We start from the raw sequence: 18112 nt of genomic DNA on the forward strand, positions 1-18112 counted from the left end.
AATGTTGTGTTAATGACGTCCGTGCGACCAAGAGCCAGCTCTTTTTGGTGAGCTGAGCCAAATGATCTGGCTCACTAAAAAGAGCCTAAATTCCCATCACTAAGAGGAAGCCGCGTCATCTCGTCGGTTCTACGTCACACCCGGAAGAGAAGCGGCTGCTGTTATGATGTTGAGTTCAGTGGAGCTCATGGAGGAGATGGGTGAGATGGGGGAGATGAGGGATATGTTGGTTGTTACAGTAACTCCAGCTGAACTATGACATGTCTCACTCGTCGAGAAGCAACCCAGTTTCCTCCTGTTCACCTGGAAAAACAATAACTGCTGTAAGTTAAATGAATTTGTAGTAAAATAGGAAGCTAGATATTCTTGTAGCTAACTTAATGTAGCATTCATCCAGGTCACCTTCAGTCAGTCTTTACTAATGATTATGCAAAAGGGTATTTCGTCCTAGAAGACATGCACATCTGGACAAAGTCCCCTCCTTGACCTGGACTGAGCTAACAGACATTGGACAAGATGATGGCCACCTTTGCAGCCAGAGCAGCCCTCCTCAACCTGAGGAACTCTTTACAGAAAGCAGGCTCCTTCACCAGAAGCAGACTCATCCAGACCTCCAGGACCTGTTTGGTTAAAAGAGGGCACCTTTTAACCCAGATCCCCAAGGTGACGTTGCTGTGTTGGGGTGCAGTCAATGCATCATCCTGTGCAGCCAGATGCCAGGAGGCAATTCTTCCACGCCAAGCTGACAAAAAGTCTCTGGTCAAAGTCCAAGTTCACAAAGTTGTGTTTTTCGTGCGCCTCAGCCTTCGTGCATTGGTGCTGCTCCTCAAATTTGGTCCCCTGCTCCTCCTGTGCCCCTTGGCTCTGATGTCCACTCGCCTGGTGTCTTACTGGCTGGACGCTCTGCTGTGGGTGACTGAAACATCTGGTCCCACTTTCATCAAGCTGGGTCAGTGGGCCAGCACCAGGCGGGACATCTTCCCTCAGGAGTTCTGCGAGCGCTTCTCCAGGCTTCACGTGAAGGTGCGCCCTCACTCCTGGACCTACACCAAGCAGTGTCTCCGCAGGGCTTTCGGGGAAGGCTGGAGGAAGGTTTTAATGTTTGAGAGCAAAGAGCCGGTGGGTTCGGGATGTGTGGCGCAGGTGTACAGGGGCTGGGCGAAGGCGGACCAGGTGGAAGACCCGGCCTTCCAGTCGGTGGTGGAGGAGATGGAGAAAGAAGACATGCTGGAAGCCTGGGAGATCCCTGGTCTGGGAGGAGTCGCCAGGTCCCTGTGGCAGCTCTGGAGGGGGAGTAAGGAGGAGGAGAGCTATGAGGAGAGAAGTCTCTTCAGCGGAGCAGAGAAGGAGCATCTGATACCTGTGGCTATCAAGGTGAGTGTGAAAATCACAAAATAACCCTCACTAGAGTATAGTATGTTCATGTTGCAGCAGATGTTTGTAAAGTGTTTCTGGTGTGTTACAGGTGGTCCATCCAGGCGTCAGGAGGCAGGTGGAAATTGACCTCATGCTGATGAAAACGGGCAGTTGGCTCGTGCAGTGCCTGCCCGGACTCAAGTGGCTCAGTCTGTGGGAGATAGTAGACGAGTTTGAGAAGCTCATGACCAAACAGGTAGGAATATTCAGACCCCCCACCACATTTGAAATAACAGAGTTTTCAGCATTTACAGCATGAAAGAAAAGAAGCTGGAAGAGTCGGATTATTTGAGCGATCCGACTGAACTTTTCTTTCAGATTGATCTCCGTTTTGAGGCCAAGAACATCGAGCGTTTCCAGGAAAATTTCCGCAATGTGGATTATGTCAAGTTCCCAACTCCGTTACGCCCATTCGTCACCAGGAGCATCTTAGTGGAAACTTTTGAAGTGAGTACGGAAGGATTTAAAATCTATGGAAAACACTGACTGAATGAAATGTACAGTAAAAACAAGTCAAACATATCAAATGCACACTTCCATAACTTTTTTTTAGCAAATTCAACCTATGTGACACCATGTCTGTGATTTCTAGGCAATATAGATTTATTGTGATTGAATGAATATCTATGAATGAGGCCAACATTGTTCAGTTTATATTCAACCTTTTTGTTCAGGAGAGTGAGCCCATATCCAACTACCTGAGCCCCGAGATCCCTCAGGAGGTGAAGAACAGAATAGCCAGGATGGGAATAGAGACCATGCTGAAGATGGTGAGACACGTCACCTGCTGGATATCAGCTGCATCGGATTATTCGTAATCTATGTTCTCTTACATTGTCTCCATCTATATATGTCTGTATTCCAGGTTTTTGTGGACAACTTTGTCCACGGGGATCTCCATCCCGGGAACATCCTGGTCCACCGTGGGGGGCCTCTTCCTGGTTCCACTGACAGTGCCGGTACATCAGGGGAGGCACACGGTAAGACCACCCTCACCGACTTGTGGGACACGGTGGTGGTCAGCGTCAGGCCGGATCCGTGTCCTCTCCAGTTGGTGCTGCTGGACGCCGGCATGGTAGCCCAGCTCAGCGACTACGATCTTGCTAACCTCAGGGCTGTCTTCACAGCTGTGGTGCTGCATCAGGTGAGTGTTACCTGGACATTTACTCTCTTGACCATAATGAAACCTTTTTATACATGTTTTCCAGATCAGGAATTTCAGGAATGAATCTGTGTTGAAATATCATGGACACGTAGACATTTATCACTTTACAGGAATGTAGCTGAACGTATTTTAAAACTTGTTTTACACATTTCTAAATTTTAAATAGTAAATCCAGTCAGCCTTTAACTACTTTACTTTAAAAAGGCTTCTTAGACAGAAAAAAACATAGGAATGTAATCTGAAGGTGAAAGAAAACCTCCAGCTTGAACTAACTTGTCTCTGTGGTTTTGTTTTTACTTTCTTTAGGGTGAGCGAGTGGCAGAGTTGATCCTGAATCACGCTCGGGCCAATGAGTGCCAGGATGTGCCGCGGTTTAAGAAGGAGATGGCTCAGCTGGTGGACAAGGCCCTCAGCAACACGCTCTCTCTGGGAAAGGTACCAACCTCGATTTGTGCTCTCTGATGTGATGAATTAAACACATGTGCCTCAGTGTAATACTCTATTCTCTTAGCGGTTAATACTGCTTTACAAAGGTTCATAGTTTACAGGTATTGGTCGGTCCAGGCGGTCAGCGACTTCAAGAAATAACAGTCAGACTGATTACTATTGATGTGCTTTGTTGACTGTGTTTTTGTTGTGTTTGTAGTTCCAAGTGGGTGAATTGCTCTCCAGAGTCTTTGGTCTACTCATCGAACACAAGGTAAAATATCAGGAGGCTACATTCGTTAACAAACACTCATCTGGTTCAGAACACAAAATCATTTTTAAGTGACATTACGATCGGTAACAACCTCGAGTCGCTGCTGTTGACATGGTCCTAATAAGTGTTTTTTTAATAAGGAGGTTGTTTTTTTGCAGTTAACTTTTCAGTTTTGCTTGCAGTACGTTTTGAGATTTAGCTTGAAGAAATGTAAGATAAAATAGCTGTGCTCTTCATGTTGCTGTTAGGGAGGTCTAGCTTGCTTTGTGGAGGCCACATGTTAATGGAGTGGCCTCAGGTGAACCACAAGAAAACGTTATTTATGGAAGTATTTAAAGGAACAGGGTGTAACTATTAGGGGGATCTACTAGGAGAAATGGAATATAATATTAATAACTATGTTTTATTTAGTGTGTAATCGCATGAAAATAAGAATCGTGTTTTCGTTACCTTAGAATGAGCCATTTATATCTACATAGGGAGCGGTGCTCTCTCCACGGAGTCTGCCATGTTGCACCACCATGTTTCTACAGTAGCGCAGAACGAATAGAGCGGAGAGAGGACCTCAACTCAACAACCCTACCTCATGACAAGTAACCGCGACAGTGCTACTGCAGGGCTGAGTTTTCTCTTCCATTCTCCAGGAAACTTGCGGTGGCGGTGGCGGTGGCGGCGGCGGCGACGCGCTTTGAGTTCAGGCTGGTGCACGCCAAGGGTAGAGTATGAGCAGGGAGGCAGGGAGGCATCTGATTGGTTCTTTCAAAGCGGACTGCGAGGCAGTGATCGGTAGATGTTTTTACAGGATTACAGCAGCTACTGATGACGGCTCTGTTCCGGTCCTTTTTCAGAGCTCATCAGTAATGGATCGCTGTCGGGGTGTAAAGACCATTTCAACCAATATAACAAATAGTGTAGACTGGAGAACATCGTCAACCCTGCCTTTAACTTTTCCTGCTTTGGCCACTCACGTCCCATGTACACACACACACACGCTAAGCACTCTGCTCGTGTCAGAGCCATTCGCGTCAGCCACCGTAACAATCCTACACGCTTGGCACACGGGAGAAGTTGTAATCTGCAACCTCACTGTTAGGTACTGCAGATCCTACACACCGGTCCTTTAAAAAGCTATATTTAAAGGTCTTTGAATCTGTTACATATATAGGAAACAGTGTCATTAGAGGTGTTTAATACATGTACTGTGCGATCGACTTTTAAACTCTGAATCTGCAGGCTGAACTGAACAATCATTGTCACAGAGAGAGTGTGTTTTTGTTGCATTGGAGTTCCCGTCTCATTGATGAAGAGAGCACTTTTGATTATCAAAAGGATAAAAGCTTATTAAAAGATCATGACATAATAACTGTTCTGTTAACCTTGATCGTTGGTTGTTTTTTCTAGGTGAAGCTGGAGAGTAATTTTGCCTCTGTTGTGTTTGCCATCATGGTTCTGGAGGGTCTCGGCAGGACACTTGATCCCAACTTGGACATCCTGGATTTGATCAAACCTGTGCTGCTGAAGAAGTGTGCCTCAGTGCTCTGACACACATATACACACACACACACACACACAGACAGAGCTCAAGCACAGTGGATCACACACACACCAGACACCTGGAAGTACACACTAAGCTATATCTACTGTCTACATATAGTGCATCCATAGATAAGGTACATACTGCATCTTCCTAATGCTGTGATTATAGTTTGTCTTCAAGTTTACAAAGATTCCTCTGTGGATCACCGTGTCATCACTACATTTTAGCAGTGCCCTAAATACCATCCACCGTCTGGTTGAAGTCCGAACATTTCCCCCACAGGAGAATCATCTTCCAGGCACCTCTAACTGAGCCTAATGAACGAGGGTGTGTGCGCTTTACCACTTGTTTATTGAGTGCTAATGGACTCGGACACATTAGCAGACACACAGATGGCATCAGAGGACCATTTGTAGTGATTTAAAATATACTTGCAAAAATCCCTAGTTGACACTTCAAAGCATATGTTTTACTTTTTAATGACTAATATTGATCTTTTATCACTCAATCTTTTATTGTGTTTTAGATGATGTTGTCTAATGGGCCATATTTGCTTTAGTGTGAATCTGAATGTACTGCAACATCGACAACATGCGAAGCTAATTGTACTCACAACTCTCATGTCTTTTAACTTTCCATTAAAATAGTGGCATCATTTGTATGAATTATGCATATCAATAAAAAGGGAATGCTAATTGATTATTTCTTTCCTTTGTTGCCTCAAGTTGTACGTTTTCTCACCCTTGTTAGTGAGGTCGACTGATGCAGCGTCAAAACAGAAAATTCACCACTGGATCCATTAATTTACAATTTTATTAAATCTGTCAATGAAAAACACAGACAAGAGACGCGATTCTGTCAATGTCATCAGGAAGAACAGTCAGCATGGCTGAAAGAGTGAGATCAGGAGGTTTTGGTGCAAAAAAAAACTCATCACATAACCCTTTATTGCAAAACTGTTGATTTTTTTTTTTTTTTTCATCACCATCAAGAGCCCAGATAAGAGCAGCACTGTTCAAGTAAGGAGGGAGGGGAGAGGTGACAACTGTGTAAAAAAATCTTTCAATAATAATAATAATAATAATAATAATTAATAATAATAATAATAATGATGACAAAAGAAATAAAAACATCTCTAAAAGACAAACACAATCACCTCAGTATAAGACGAGATTCTGTCACGGTCACAACAACCAGAGAAAAGTTGTTTTCTTTTTTTTTCCCTCTTTTTTTAATGAATTAAATAGTTTTTAAAAATATCTCACCATTTACTTATAGTCATCTTTTTTTCATTTATTGCGAAAAATAGGCAACTGGACTAATTGTGATGATGCGAGTATTTGTGTGCGTGTGTGTGTGTGTGTGTGTGTGTGTGTGTGTGTGTGTGTGTGTGTGTGTGTGTGTGTGCGCGCGTGTGTGCGTGTGTGTGTGTGTGTGTGTGAGACAGAGAAATAGAGATTAAGTGGAGAGATATAGTGGAACGTCTTGGAGCGTTGGCACTGAGAGCAGCAGCAGCAGCAGTGTGTGGCAAATGCAGTACTCTCATTCAGCCACTGGGTGGCACAGTTCAGTCTGAACATTCCTCCAGGGCCGGAGCTATGGCGGCCCGCCCCCCCTCCTCCACTGTATCAGAGGAAGTCAAGATATGCCAACAAGAGACTCTGTTTCTTTTTTTTTGGAATGATGCTTGTGTGTTGAAACTTTGTCCACTTTGTCGCTTATCTGCGTTGCAAGATCTCAGTTCTATGTACAAAGGTTTCAAATCCCTGAAGGACATCTACAAAGACAAGTGCAACCTCCGTGTGACCATCCCCTTTCTGGAGTAGCTCAGGGATCACAGAGTTCCTCTATAAGGGGGGGGAAAAAAGGGGGGAATAGTACCAATCAGATCAGGTAAACGTGCCACTACAGGACTCTTCTTGGGAATAAAAGTCAGGAATGATGGCAGAGGACCAAGATTTAGGAATGTCAAAAGCTGGAGAAGAAGGGGTTGTAACGTTCCTCACACGGGGCACCAAAATATCCTAACGTAATTCTTTCTAACAGAATGTCCAAGAGAGGTGATGAAACGGGAAAGAAATGCACAAATAAAACAACGCATCCATCGTCCGTTTTGTCATATATCCGTTCATGCTGATCCATCAGTCTCTCCATGCATTTTAAAAATAGTCTTTAAAGACCAAGCAGTCCTCCTCCGTGTCGAGATGATTGTATTTTTGTTTTTTTTTGTTGCTCATCCCGCACTTTTTCTGTCCGTCTTTGTCAGAGTGGCGCCCCCCCTGGAGGACTGGCTGCCCTCCAGTTCTCTGAGGTGCCCCCCCACACACATTTAAGAGGGGGGTATATGGAGAACCAAACAGGTAAGAGAGGCTTTTTGGGATTCATGGAAGAAATCAGGGTGTAAACTTTTAGTCTGATGTGGGCGGTTTCTTCCATAGCAAAGGGTGAGGGAGGGAAGTGGGCTGGAAAGAGAGGAGACGGGTCTATGTAGGCAGATCTTGAGCACAGGCACATGTGCTCATTATCTCTCTTAAAAACACACTAAAGTGTCTGTCTCTGAGGCCCGGGCTATGTAAAGGTCATGGCAGACTGAGCTTCTCGTTGACTTTTCTTTTCACGTCATTGAAAAAGATCAGCAGCTGTCAGCGGTCCATGACTGGATCCAAACAAGGTAAAACTGAGAATCCGGAGGAGATTAAGAGGGAAGGGACGGGCTGACATCTTGACATCTCCCCTTTTACGTGAGCAGCATCCATCTTCAAATTATCTATTTTGGGAGATTTGTTTTGGAAGACACAGCTACTATGTCATGTTATCTCCATAAGCTTGTCTTTACATTCCTTATGGGAAAAGATGAGGGGCTTGTGTGGGTCTAAAAGCCTACTCAGATAAGCGTGAAATGGATGTGTGGGAAAGGGCAGGAAGGAATTATCTACTCCCGACTCTGTTTGTCTCCGGCTTCTCTCCACGCTGTCGTTCCACGGGCCGCCACCAGGGGGTGATGTTTGGGCTAACTGTTGGGGGGGGGGAAAGGGAGGAGGGTGTCTGATCAGAGATCGCGGCTACGAGTTGAGCCAGGGGTGGTTGAGGCATTCGCCGGCCGAGGCCCTCTTCTCGGGCACCATCTCCAGCATGGGCAGAAGGAAGTGGGTGAAGTGGCCGGCGTCTTCGTGCGCCCAGCCGTACTTCTCCACCAGCACGTCGAACAGGGACCACGGCTTCAGCTTGGTGATGTGCCTCAGCTCACCTGCAGGGGGCGATAGGGAGCAGAGTCAATGACAGCAGGAGGATGTGGGGGGGGGAAAGAGCGTGGCGAAGACTAGACGGTCGGTTCACCCAAATTACAAAAAAACACAATAAGACTGGTGATATTCAGTCTTTTTAACTTGTTTTCAACAAAAAACAAGTATTATCTGTGTAGCCAAAGCCTGATAAAGCTCATTCCGATGGAGCTCCATTGTTGTCCATAAACATCGATGAGCCACACCGGTACTGGCTGACATGTTCCTTCATTACGATGATGGGCACTATGACTTATTATGTGTAAATTCCACATATGTTGTCTTCTGTTAATATACAATAGTTCACCAAATGTGTATTAATGCACAGCTGAAAATAGTCCCCAACAACTAAAATGTAATCATGTTTAATTAACGTTTGCTAAAATCTACAGTGCCCAGGTGTTTTAGCCTTTTTAGAAAAAATTTAACTATATAAAGAGCTGCAGGAATGAGTCCTAAATCACAGAAATGAGTCAGCATTTTAGCACTTCTGGTTCCCTCGTCTGGAAGTCAATGTTGTTTTTTGAATGTTTTTTTAGTTAGATGCCTGAAATAAGGTCTGTGGTTAACACAAGCTTAAGAGATTTTAATGTGCTATGATATAAAATACGTCAGTAAATATCCCACTTTTATGTGTCTTAAAAAAGGCGGTTGCTAACAAGCAGCTAAATGAGACTACTAAACGTCATCACGCCGACTCGTCCTCCTTTACAGCCTTGTTGTGTCTACTTGCATTCATGCGACCATGGTGTAGTTTGTTTATAGCCAAACGTTAGCTTCTTACTTCGTGTTCATTTGTGGAAATTAACTGGCTGAACATAACATGTAAGTATCATAAAAATTGTTTGCCACAGAGCTGATTTTCTTCAATAATCCAAAAGCCAATGAAAAAATCACGCTGGCTTTTTGTGGAGGGAACCGGGGCGATGCTAACTTCCTGGTTGGCCTACAAAAATCTGTCATCCCTGCAGCACTCTATATTTATGACCCATTTTTAAAGGTTTACATTATCAGTATGAACAAACAGACTTTGGGCTGAGTGCCACAGATGGAGTAGGACATTCAGAAAGTATTGAGAAACACGTTTTTTGTTTTTTTCATGGGATTTGTTGAAATAAGAAAAATACAGTATAACACCAGCCTTATCGTTTAACTCTAGTGATATCTAGCCATGCGGATAGTTTTGTCATGATTTTATGAGGTGAATGCATCATTAATAAGATGCTGACTACATTTTCATCAGCAGAGAGATTATCCAAACACTAGGCACGTCTTTTTCCTTTTCTCTGTTAATCACTTAATCAGATGCATGTTTAAGGAAACAGTGTCTAACATTTTGGGTTGATCTATTAGCAGAAATGGAATATTATATTCATAACTATGTTTTTCATTAGTATATAATCACCTGAAATTAAGAATCGTTTTGTTTTCGTCTTCATATCTACATACAGTAGGGAGCGGGTCCTCTTCACAGAGTCCAACATGTTTCTACAGTAGCCCAGAACGGACAAACCAAACTCTGGCTCTAGAGAGAGACTTTCACGTGAGACGCAGAGTGTAAAACCGTGGTACCGCCAGCCGCCGTCTGACTTCTGTTGCTCCTAAAGTAGTGTTATTATGGTGAGGATGACCTCTGAGCGAGGTGAACGGTTTTGCACTCTGCGGCTCACGTTAACCAGTCTTGGAAAGGGGGGAATGAGCTAAGGGGTATTTAGTTTGTTGCCATAACATCCTACACACTGTCCCTTTAAAACACAGTTTTAATGGTAAATTGAAAATGTCGCAGCAGAAAGAACATGATCTAACATAAGACGATCTAACTGAAGCTAGTATCAATACTCAAAAAAAGACTTGGTATCTGTAACTATTCTTTAGGTATGAATATGGTAACCTCTAATCTAGAGTAACCACAACAAAAAAGATGTTGCTGTTGAATTTTAAAGTGCTATTTTTCTGTAATGTTTTGCTCACAAACACAACTATCTGCACGGCCTGATTCCACAAGAGGTAAGTCGATTTATTTTGTTGGTTATTTGGGTGAACGGACTCTTTAATCCGACGCCATAGCAGGCCATGACTCTGCAGGCTCCAGCCAAACACTACAGCAGCTGATTTCACTGATTAGTCCAGCCTCTCTGTTTGGAGGTGTGCTACTCAGTGAGGTGCTGCAATGATGGACCGAAAACCTGTAGAGTTCTTGGCTGCAAAACCACAAGAACAGAGGGCAAGAGAGAGAGGTGGATAGAGAGAGAGAAAGACAGAGAGAAGTGGCGACGTAATGGAAACAGACGAGGAGAGGAAGGTGTTTATTGTTATTAAAGAGAGAAGGAAAATGATTGGCTGGGAAGCACAAGACTGACGGAAAAGTATGAGAGGATGATTAACGATGGAGGTCCAGTTGAAACCATGGCTGCCATGGTAACCTCTCCTTCCTATACACTGATTGGAGAACACAAGATGGGAGAAAGGAAACCATAAAGACTTCCCTTATATTGTATTGATCAAGGAACAACAACATTTTGTTTTGTTCTTTTGCATTAATGGAGACACTGCTTGTCTATAACCTTCAGGTCTTATAAAAGTATGTGCAAGCATGTTTCAATTGTTTTGTCCCCAATCAATGCACAGATCAGTGTGCACGAAGGAAACGAGGTAACGAAGCCGACTCGACTGCACGGCACGGCCGAAGGCAGCGCGGCAGACAGGAGAGGCCCACAGAGAGAGAGACAGAGCGGGAAAGTCAGACCAGATTAACAGAGTGCCGAGGGATAAAAGGGGAGAACATTGAGACATGGAGTGCAGGCTCACTCAGACCTCAGATAGAGACAAACATCAAAGGCAGAATATTCAGGTCTCATGACACATTATGAAGAATATATGAGCAGAAAAAGAGGAAGGAGATCGAGAGAAAAGAAAAAAGGGAATAAATAAGAGAGTGCACGGGGTTATCAGCTGTACCAAACACACACAGATCCACACACACTTACCAGGCTCAAAGAAGAGCAGAATCACAGACGTGTCAAAGACCTTAGATGCAGTAAGAGCCTTGCTGTTCTGTGAGTTACTGACTTTACTGTCATTGTTACTGTTAATACTTCTATTGTGATGTTACTGCCAGAGTAGACTTCTTTAAAGTGTGGAGGCTTTAAAAGTTATTGATCCTAACTTTGATATCCAGTGTGTGGTGATTCATTACTTCTAGGTTTAATTAGTTGTTTACACAAAATTAAACTGCTGATAAGAAGGCTAAACATCTGACTATCTATTGCTGCTTTGCTGAAGTCTATATCTTAAGATATATTTTCTGATTATTTAGAAAGATAACTTCTGATTTTAGTGAATCAAATTGACGGTTTTGCTGCATTCCAGTGCCAGATGATTAAGACAATCACATCAAAGTATTTTAATGCTAATTGAATATGGATGGGCGATAAAGTTAAAATCATTATTACAATATTAAGAACATTTTTCCTGTACTGATATGTCACAACATGGGAAACATTGGCGACAATCACATGTAAAATAATTAAATTGATGTTCGAAGAAATTAACTTTGTACTAATCTTGTACTTTAAATCAGAAAAAAAACTTAAAATGTGTGCAACAAAACCTTCAATATCTCATTTTGTTGTTTTTTTTTATCATGATTTGCTTGGATTCATTAATTTGGACAAAATTAAGTCAAATGATTATTTCTTTTTTGTGATGTATGTTTTAGTGAGCATGTTTTTGTGAATAATGTCTCTTTACTTCAGGTCAGAGCGAGTGTGTCTTTATTTATTAGTGTGTTTTTTATTTATTGTGTGTTCTTATTCCTTTAATCCAAGAAAACGTTGTCTTACTAGAGACAAAAAAAGTGAAATCTGAAAGCCTGAAACTCAAATACAACGTGATCATAACATGATGATATAATACCAATAAAAAATTAATAAACTATAATAATGAATTATCGCCCAGCCCTACAAGTAATCCTGCATGGTTGCTGTGATTGACAACTTACCTGAAACTTATCTGAACTGACTTAATTCAGAATACTGTGGCGGTACTACGGTAACTTTACTACACAAAGAGCTTGATCTGAAGACATCTACGCAGTTCCTCCTGCTACTACAGCTACAGCTACAGTACACCTGACCAACCACCAACCACAGTGTTGTTTACCTTTCTTGGAGAAAAACTCTCGGCTGAACTTCCCGACAGCGAACACTTTGCGCGGGACCTTCCCAAGGAGCTCCATGATCAGAGCGATGTGGTCTGCCCACCACCACATACATCACAGAGGGGAACAGGCACGGTTTCAGCATTACAGCATGCACACACACATCAACACGACTGGCTGCGTGGGACTGACACACACTGCTGCCTCCGGGATACTGCATGGACACACTGAGGAAGATTGTTCTCACTGTTTTCAGTCACAATTTGATTTAATGAAATCAGCAACATAAGCTTTAAGTTTATATGGTGTCCCGACTGTCTGCTAGTGTCCATGTCTGTCCATTCTTAGACATCTGTGTGTCCCAGTCCCACCAGCTCTCTAGTCAGCGCTACCTCTTCGGTTGAAGAACTCCCGGGAATATTTTCCAGAGAGTGCAAAGTGCCTCGGAATACAGCCCAGCAGCTCTATGATGTGGGCTATGTGGTCTATGGAGGAGAGAGGGAGGTGGGAGGAGAGGAGGGGAGGAAGGAAAAAGGAAGAAGGACGCCATAAAAAAAAGAGAGAAAGGGTAAAGAGAAGGAAGGGGAAACTTAAATGAAAGGGAAGGAGAGATGAAAGTAAAATGTAAGGAAATTGTAAAGAGGGTGGATTGTGGGTAGGAAAATTAAAAACAGGGACAGGAAGTGAGACGTAGAAAAAGATCACAGAGGGGTCGGGGGGAGGAATACAAAGAGGAAGGAAAAAAGAGACAGTCACAGACAGTAAAGGAGAAAAACTCTGTGTTAGTGAGCTGTGCCTCCACAGCAGAGGTGATGAAATGAAATGATCAGAATAAAAGTCACATGCATTCACATTCATGAACTGAATGAACTGGAAACCCGAAGCTAGATTTTTCAATTTGGCGTCAGCGGCGGGAGATCAAAAGGAGTAAATTAAGACGTCACGATAAAACTGGCTAACACTGGCTTATTACCTGTGCAAAACGTGCAAAAAATGTGTCACATGCAATGAGGAAAGTAACACAATGAGCTGGTTAGATTACAGATCACAGGAGATGAAGAGATGGAGGTGAGGATGAGGGTGCAAATATAGGGACTGTGTTGCTTGATAGAGCAACATGTGATCAGGATATAGACGCTCATATACTCAGGATATACAGGACTATAGGACACAGTCACCGTTTTACGGTTTCTTGTGAACTGACCTGTTATGGCGACACCAGGGGTCAGCAACCTTTACTATCAAAAGAGCCATATTAGGCAAAAAAGAAAAATCTGTCTGGAGCATTGTGATGAAGGTTACACAGTTTATAGTCTAAGTATATAGTATATAAGTCTAATGCAGTGAGGGCCAAAGAGACAATGCACTACGGAGTATTAGGGCCACATTGAAGGAAAAAACATCTGAGATTTACACAATAAAGTCGTTATATTATGAGAAAAAAAAGTCGCAATATTAAGATAATAGTCATAACTTTACGAGAAAAAAGTTGTAATATTAGGAGAATAAAGTCGTAATATTACGAGAATAAAGTCATAACTTTACGAGGAAAAAAGTTGTAATATTAGGAGAATAAAGTCGTAATATTACGAGAATAAAGTCGTAATATTACGAGAATAAAGTCCTAATATTACGAGAATAAAGTCATAATATTACGAGATAAAAAGTCATAATATTAAGATAATAAAGTCATAACTTTACGAAAAAAAGTCATAATATTACGAGAATAAAGTCATAACTTTACGAGATTTTTTTTTTAATATATTAAGATAATAAAGTCATAACTTTATGAGAAAAAAACAAAATAACACGTAAAATTACTTTATAATATTATGACTTCATTCTCGAAATCTCAAATTTTATTTTTTTTCCTCAATGTGGCCCTAATACTCCGTCGTACCGTCGTACCGTCGTACCATAGACCTACAACAATGATAAATAAAAATGAAAATGTAAACAAAAAACACTTATTCATTTCCATTTTTAAAACTCCACAGGGAGCCACTGGAGAGGAGCTAAAGAGCTGCAGGTTGCTGACCGCTGAACTAGACATTGAGCACAACGACAGGAGTTGTGTGAGCTCCCTGTGTATCTATAACATTTGAACCATTCAGGTGTGTGAGCGTACAGTAGGGTGAGGATGAGAGGAGGCATAGCAGCAGAATAAAAGGACAGGATTTATAGTTGACAGTGGATAGGGGGATTGGGGGAGAGGGATGGCTATTGTTTAAACTATAAATGAATGAATCAATGAATGAATTTACAATACTGGTACTGATCTATCACAGTTTGTGTCCATTGTTCAGATGCATTGTTAGAAACAAAAACTCCAATTTTATATACAGTAGAGTAATGGTTCCCGACCTGGCGGGATCCGGGTCTCCCTTAGGGGGGCGCCAAAGATCACAGGGGTGCACCAGGATTCGTCTGCTATGACGTTGTCAAAATTAGATTTGTATGTACAACTAAAATCATAATAACTTACTGGATAATTTATTCAAAAGTCTGTATATAAAACTACCACTGATAATAGATGACATGCTTATAAAACAACAAATGCATGTTTAAAACTCCCCATACGGTACAATCAACAAAATCAAACACTTCTAAACGTCTAAAAAGAAAATGTTGCAACAAAAAAATCTGTAGTCCGTGTCTGCACTTGTATTAAAGAGGACCTATTGTGCTTTTGTGATTTTTCCCTTTCCTTCAGTGCGTTATATAGTTTTTTGTGAATGTAAAAGGTCTGCAAAGTTACAAAGCCCAAAGTCCACACCAAAGGGAGTAATGTGTGCGTGTCCACAGGATCCGTCCTTTTCGCACTTCCCATTCATCGTCTATGTTAGCAGCCGTGAGATGCATTCTGGTAGCGTGGTGGCGCGATTCGAGAGACGTAGTGTCACGACGGCCGTTTGCATAAAGTTGAGGGCTAGTCACTCCCCGGTGGACACGTACCATTACTCTCCCCGACAGAAACACTGCGCCTGAACTGCCTGAACCGCCTTGCTCGAAGTCCCGCCTTTTCTGCCGTGATGTGGTGATGTCACCAAGTAACACATTTGCATAATACCTGCCTAGCGGCTAGTTTGGCACGCCCTCAAACAAAGCTAGTGAGAGCGGAGCTGGAGCGGAGTCCGAAGAGTTTGGTTCAGCGGACCGAATATAACAGTGTGCCAGCTGAAATAAAGCGTTAAAGCATGTCAACGTACTATGAGAAACCCAAAATACAGGTGTGCACCTGAAGATAAGCATAATAGGTCCTTTTCAAATTTAATTACTAAAAGTGAAGTGAATGCATTTGAAGCTGTGACTGACAGTTAGCAGCAGCAATGCATCTGAACAATGGAGAAAATCTGTAAAGCAAATTGAGGATAAATAGCACACAAACACAAATTTTCCTATGAAAATACATTGACTTGATTAAACTTTTTAATTAGAACATTAATACGACATTTAAGACACTTTGCTTTTGTATTACTGTGAAACATTTCCCCCTCACTACTAGCTCTTTTTCATCTTCTAGTCAACATCTAGAATATATTGTAGATGAAGCCTGCAGTCTTGAGATACAATATTCAGCTATGATTCCCCAGTGGAATACTTTCAAATGAGGAGTTTCTATATTTGGAAATTAAAAGTGTGTGTGTGTGTACATCATAAAGATGTAAATACTCACCCTCATCACGGGAGTAGTCCTCTCCAGAGTGGGGCTCAAACAAGTAATCTCCAGTAGCCAGCTCAAAAGCCTGCAAGAGACCAAACAGAGTACTGTAAACAAGTCTTTGCTGAGTGTGTATGTGTGTGTATAATTTAAAAGGAATCATATATGTACAGTATGTAATGTACAGTATCCTCACCATGCAGGCAGTACTCCAGATGTCTGCAGGCGTGCTGTAACCAGCTCCTATCAGGACTTCAATGGAACGGTACTGTCTCGTCTGGATGTCCTCTGTAAAGTGCTTGTGCTGGAGAGGAAAAAAAACATTAACAACAACAACGACTCTCGTTGCCCCCTAGTGTCTCGTCAGCCTATGGCACCCACCTTGAATTTTTGCCAGAGGAGGTGGTTGAAATGTCGATAATAAAATTAACCCTCTGAGACCCACAATAGACCTGTTTTTGTCTTTTTTTAAAGGGGTCCATGGGGTGTTTAGGGGGAGATAGCAGGTCAACAGTAGATGTCACATAGAAGTGGTGATCATCATCTGAAAGCTGTGAACCTGAAGATTAATTTGAGATGCAGCTCAGCACTGTGTGTCAAGTTGTTCTAGTTATTAATCAGAAATAAACATGAATGAATGAATGGATTATTTAATTAAAATTAATTGTAAAAGTGTATAAGGGTTTAGAACATTATGATATAAGTATATGTGGCATTCCCATGCTCACTTATGTCTCATAAAATGGTATAATTGTTTGGGTTGATACCATTTGTTACACAGATTTGGTGCTAAATTTAACAATTTTTTTTACCACTGGAGAATTGATAAAAATGATCAATAATCCCTCCAAAATACCACATTAAGACACCAAGACCTTGAGGAACACCATAGAAAAAGACATGCTGTGATTTGGGATCAAAAACTTTGGACATTTGGAGATTTCTGCAAGAATTACATTTTTTGGCGGATTGGATGACGAGCACTTGTGTTGTGGAAACTGCTCAGAAATCTCCTTATTGTCAATCTAGCTAGGAAAGCCATCCATCCTCTGAATGCTCTAGGTCTCTAGTCTGATCCATCCATCTTCTGAATGCTCTAGGTCTCTAGTCTGATCCATCCATCCTCTGAATGCTCTAGGTCTCTAGTCTGATCCATCCATCTTCTGAATGCTCTAGGTCTCTAGTTTGATCCATCCATCCTCTGAATGCTCTAGGTCTCTAGTCTGATCCATCCATCCTCTGAATGCTCTAGGTCTCTAGTCTGATCCATCCATCCTCTGAATGCTCTAGGTCTCTAGTCTGATCCATCCATCCTCTGAATGCTTTAGGTCTCTAGTCTGATCCATCCATCCTCTGAATGCTCTAGGTCTCTAGTCTGATCCATCCATCCTCTGAATGCTCTAGGTCTCTAGTCTGATCCGAACCATCCTCTGAATGCTTTAGTTCTCTAGTCTGATCCGAACCATCCTCTGAATGCTCTAGGTCTCTAGTCTGATCCATCCATCCTCTGAATGCTCTAGGTCTCTAGTCTGATCCATCCATCCTCTGAATGCTCTAGGTCTCTAGTCTGATCCGAACCATCCTCTGAATGCTTTAGTTCTCTAGTCTGATCCATCCATCCTCTGGATGCTCTAGGTCTCTAGTTTGATCCATCCATCCTCTGAATGCTCTAGGTCTCTAGTTTGATCCATCCATCCTCTGAATGCTCTAGGTCTCTAGTTTGTGGCTGTAAAGTTTCATGAGGCTGTGATTATCCTAGAGGTCACCACAGGTCATTTTATACAGTGAGGTCACGTTTCAAAAAATGGTCTCATTACAATGCATGTCTCCTATGGGGACTAACATCATCACACATGAATCCAGTTGGGCTCATTGGATCCACAAGAGTCTCAACTTTACAGTGATACCCAATTTATGTAATTCAGAGACTGTTTAGGGACCCCAGTATGCAGAAATATTATATATATTATATATTATACTGCATGAAAAAATTGCATGTGATTATCATAAAGTGGGCATGTATGTCCTTCATGACAAGCTACCGATGGAATCATCAGGTTTTCTAGTTTCATATGATACCAGTATCTTCACTTTAGCTTTAAAACTGAACTCGCTACAACCTAAAAATCGCAAGTTGTGTTAATGTGTTAAAGAAATCAGTGTTATTATTGCGTTAACTTTGACAGCCCTAAT

The 18112-nt window shown here is 42.1% G+C and overlaps 2 protein-coding genes across 6 annotated transcripts in view; one reads left to right on the forward strand and one right to left on the reverse strand.

Annotated features, from left to right (window-relative positions):
* Positions 1-123: 123 nt before the first annotated feature.
* adck2 (aarF domain containing kinase 2) lies at positions 124-5513 on the forward strand. Its single transcript, XM_074634219.1, has 8 exons — positions 124-1374; positions 1466-1612; positions 1735-1863; positions 2091-2186; positions 2282-2560; positions 2888-3016; positions 3228-3281; positions 4683-5513. Exons 1-8 carry the CDS (start codon positions 517-519, stop codon positions 4821-4823), a joined length of 1833 nt encoding a protein of 610 aa, XP_074490320.1. The 5' UTR covers positions 124-516; the 3' UTR covers positions 4824-5513.
* Positions 5514-5613: 100 nt separating this feature from the next.
* Positions 5614-18112, reverse strand: part of srpk2 (SRSF protein kinase 2) — an 89611-nt gene continuing 77112 nt past the window's right edge. For 2 of the 5 annotated variants that reach the window (XM_074634197.1, XM_074634199.1), the window contains 4 exons: positions 16116-16223; positions 15935-16004; positions 12261-12353; positions 5614-8065 (listed from right to left, as the gene is read on the reverse strand). In XM_074634197.1, coding sequence (XP_074490298.1) covers positions 7881-8065; positions 12261-12353; positions 15935-16004; positions 16116-16223 — 456 coding nt within the window. In that variant the 3' untranslated portion in view covers positions 5614-7880. Of the gene's footprint in view, positions 8066-12260; positions 12354-12650; positions 12744-14136; positions 14351-15934; positions 16005-16115; positions 16224-18112 lie in introns of those variants that run through there. The other 3 variants (XM_074634198.1, XM_074634200.1, XM_074634201.1) reach the window with 3 other exon arrangements.

Source organism: Sebastes fasciatus, chromosome 4, assembly GCF_043250625.1.
Source record: "Sebastes fasciatus isolate fSebFas1 chromosome 4, fSebFas1.pri, whole genome shotgun sequence".
Taxonomy (NCBI): domain Eukaryota; kingdom Metazoa; phylum Chordata; class Actinopteri; order Perciformes; family Sebastidae; genus Sebastes; species Sebastes fasciatus.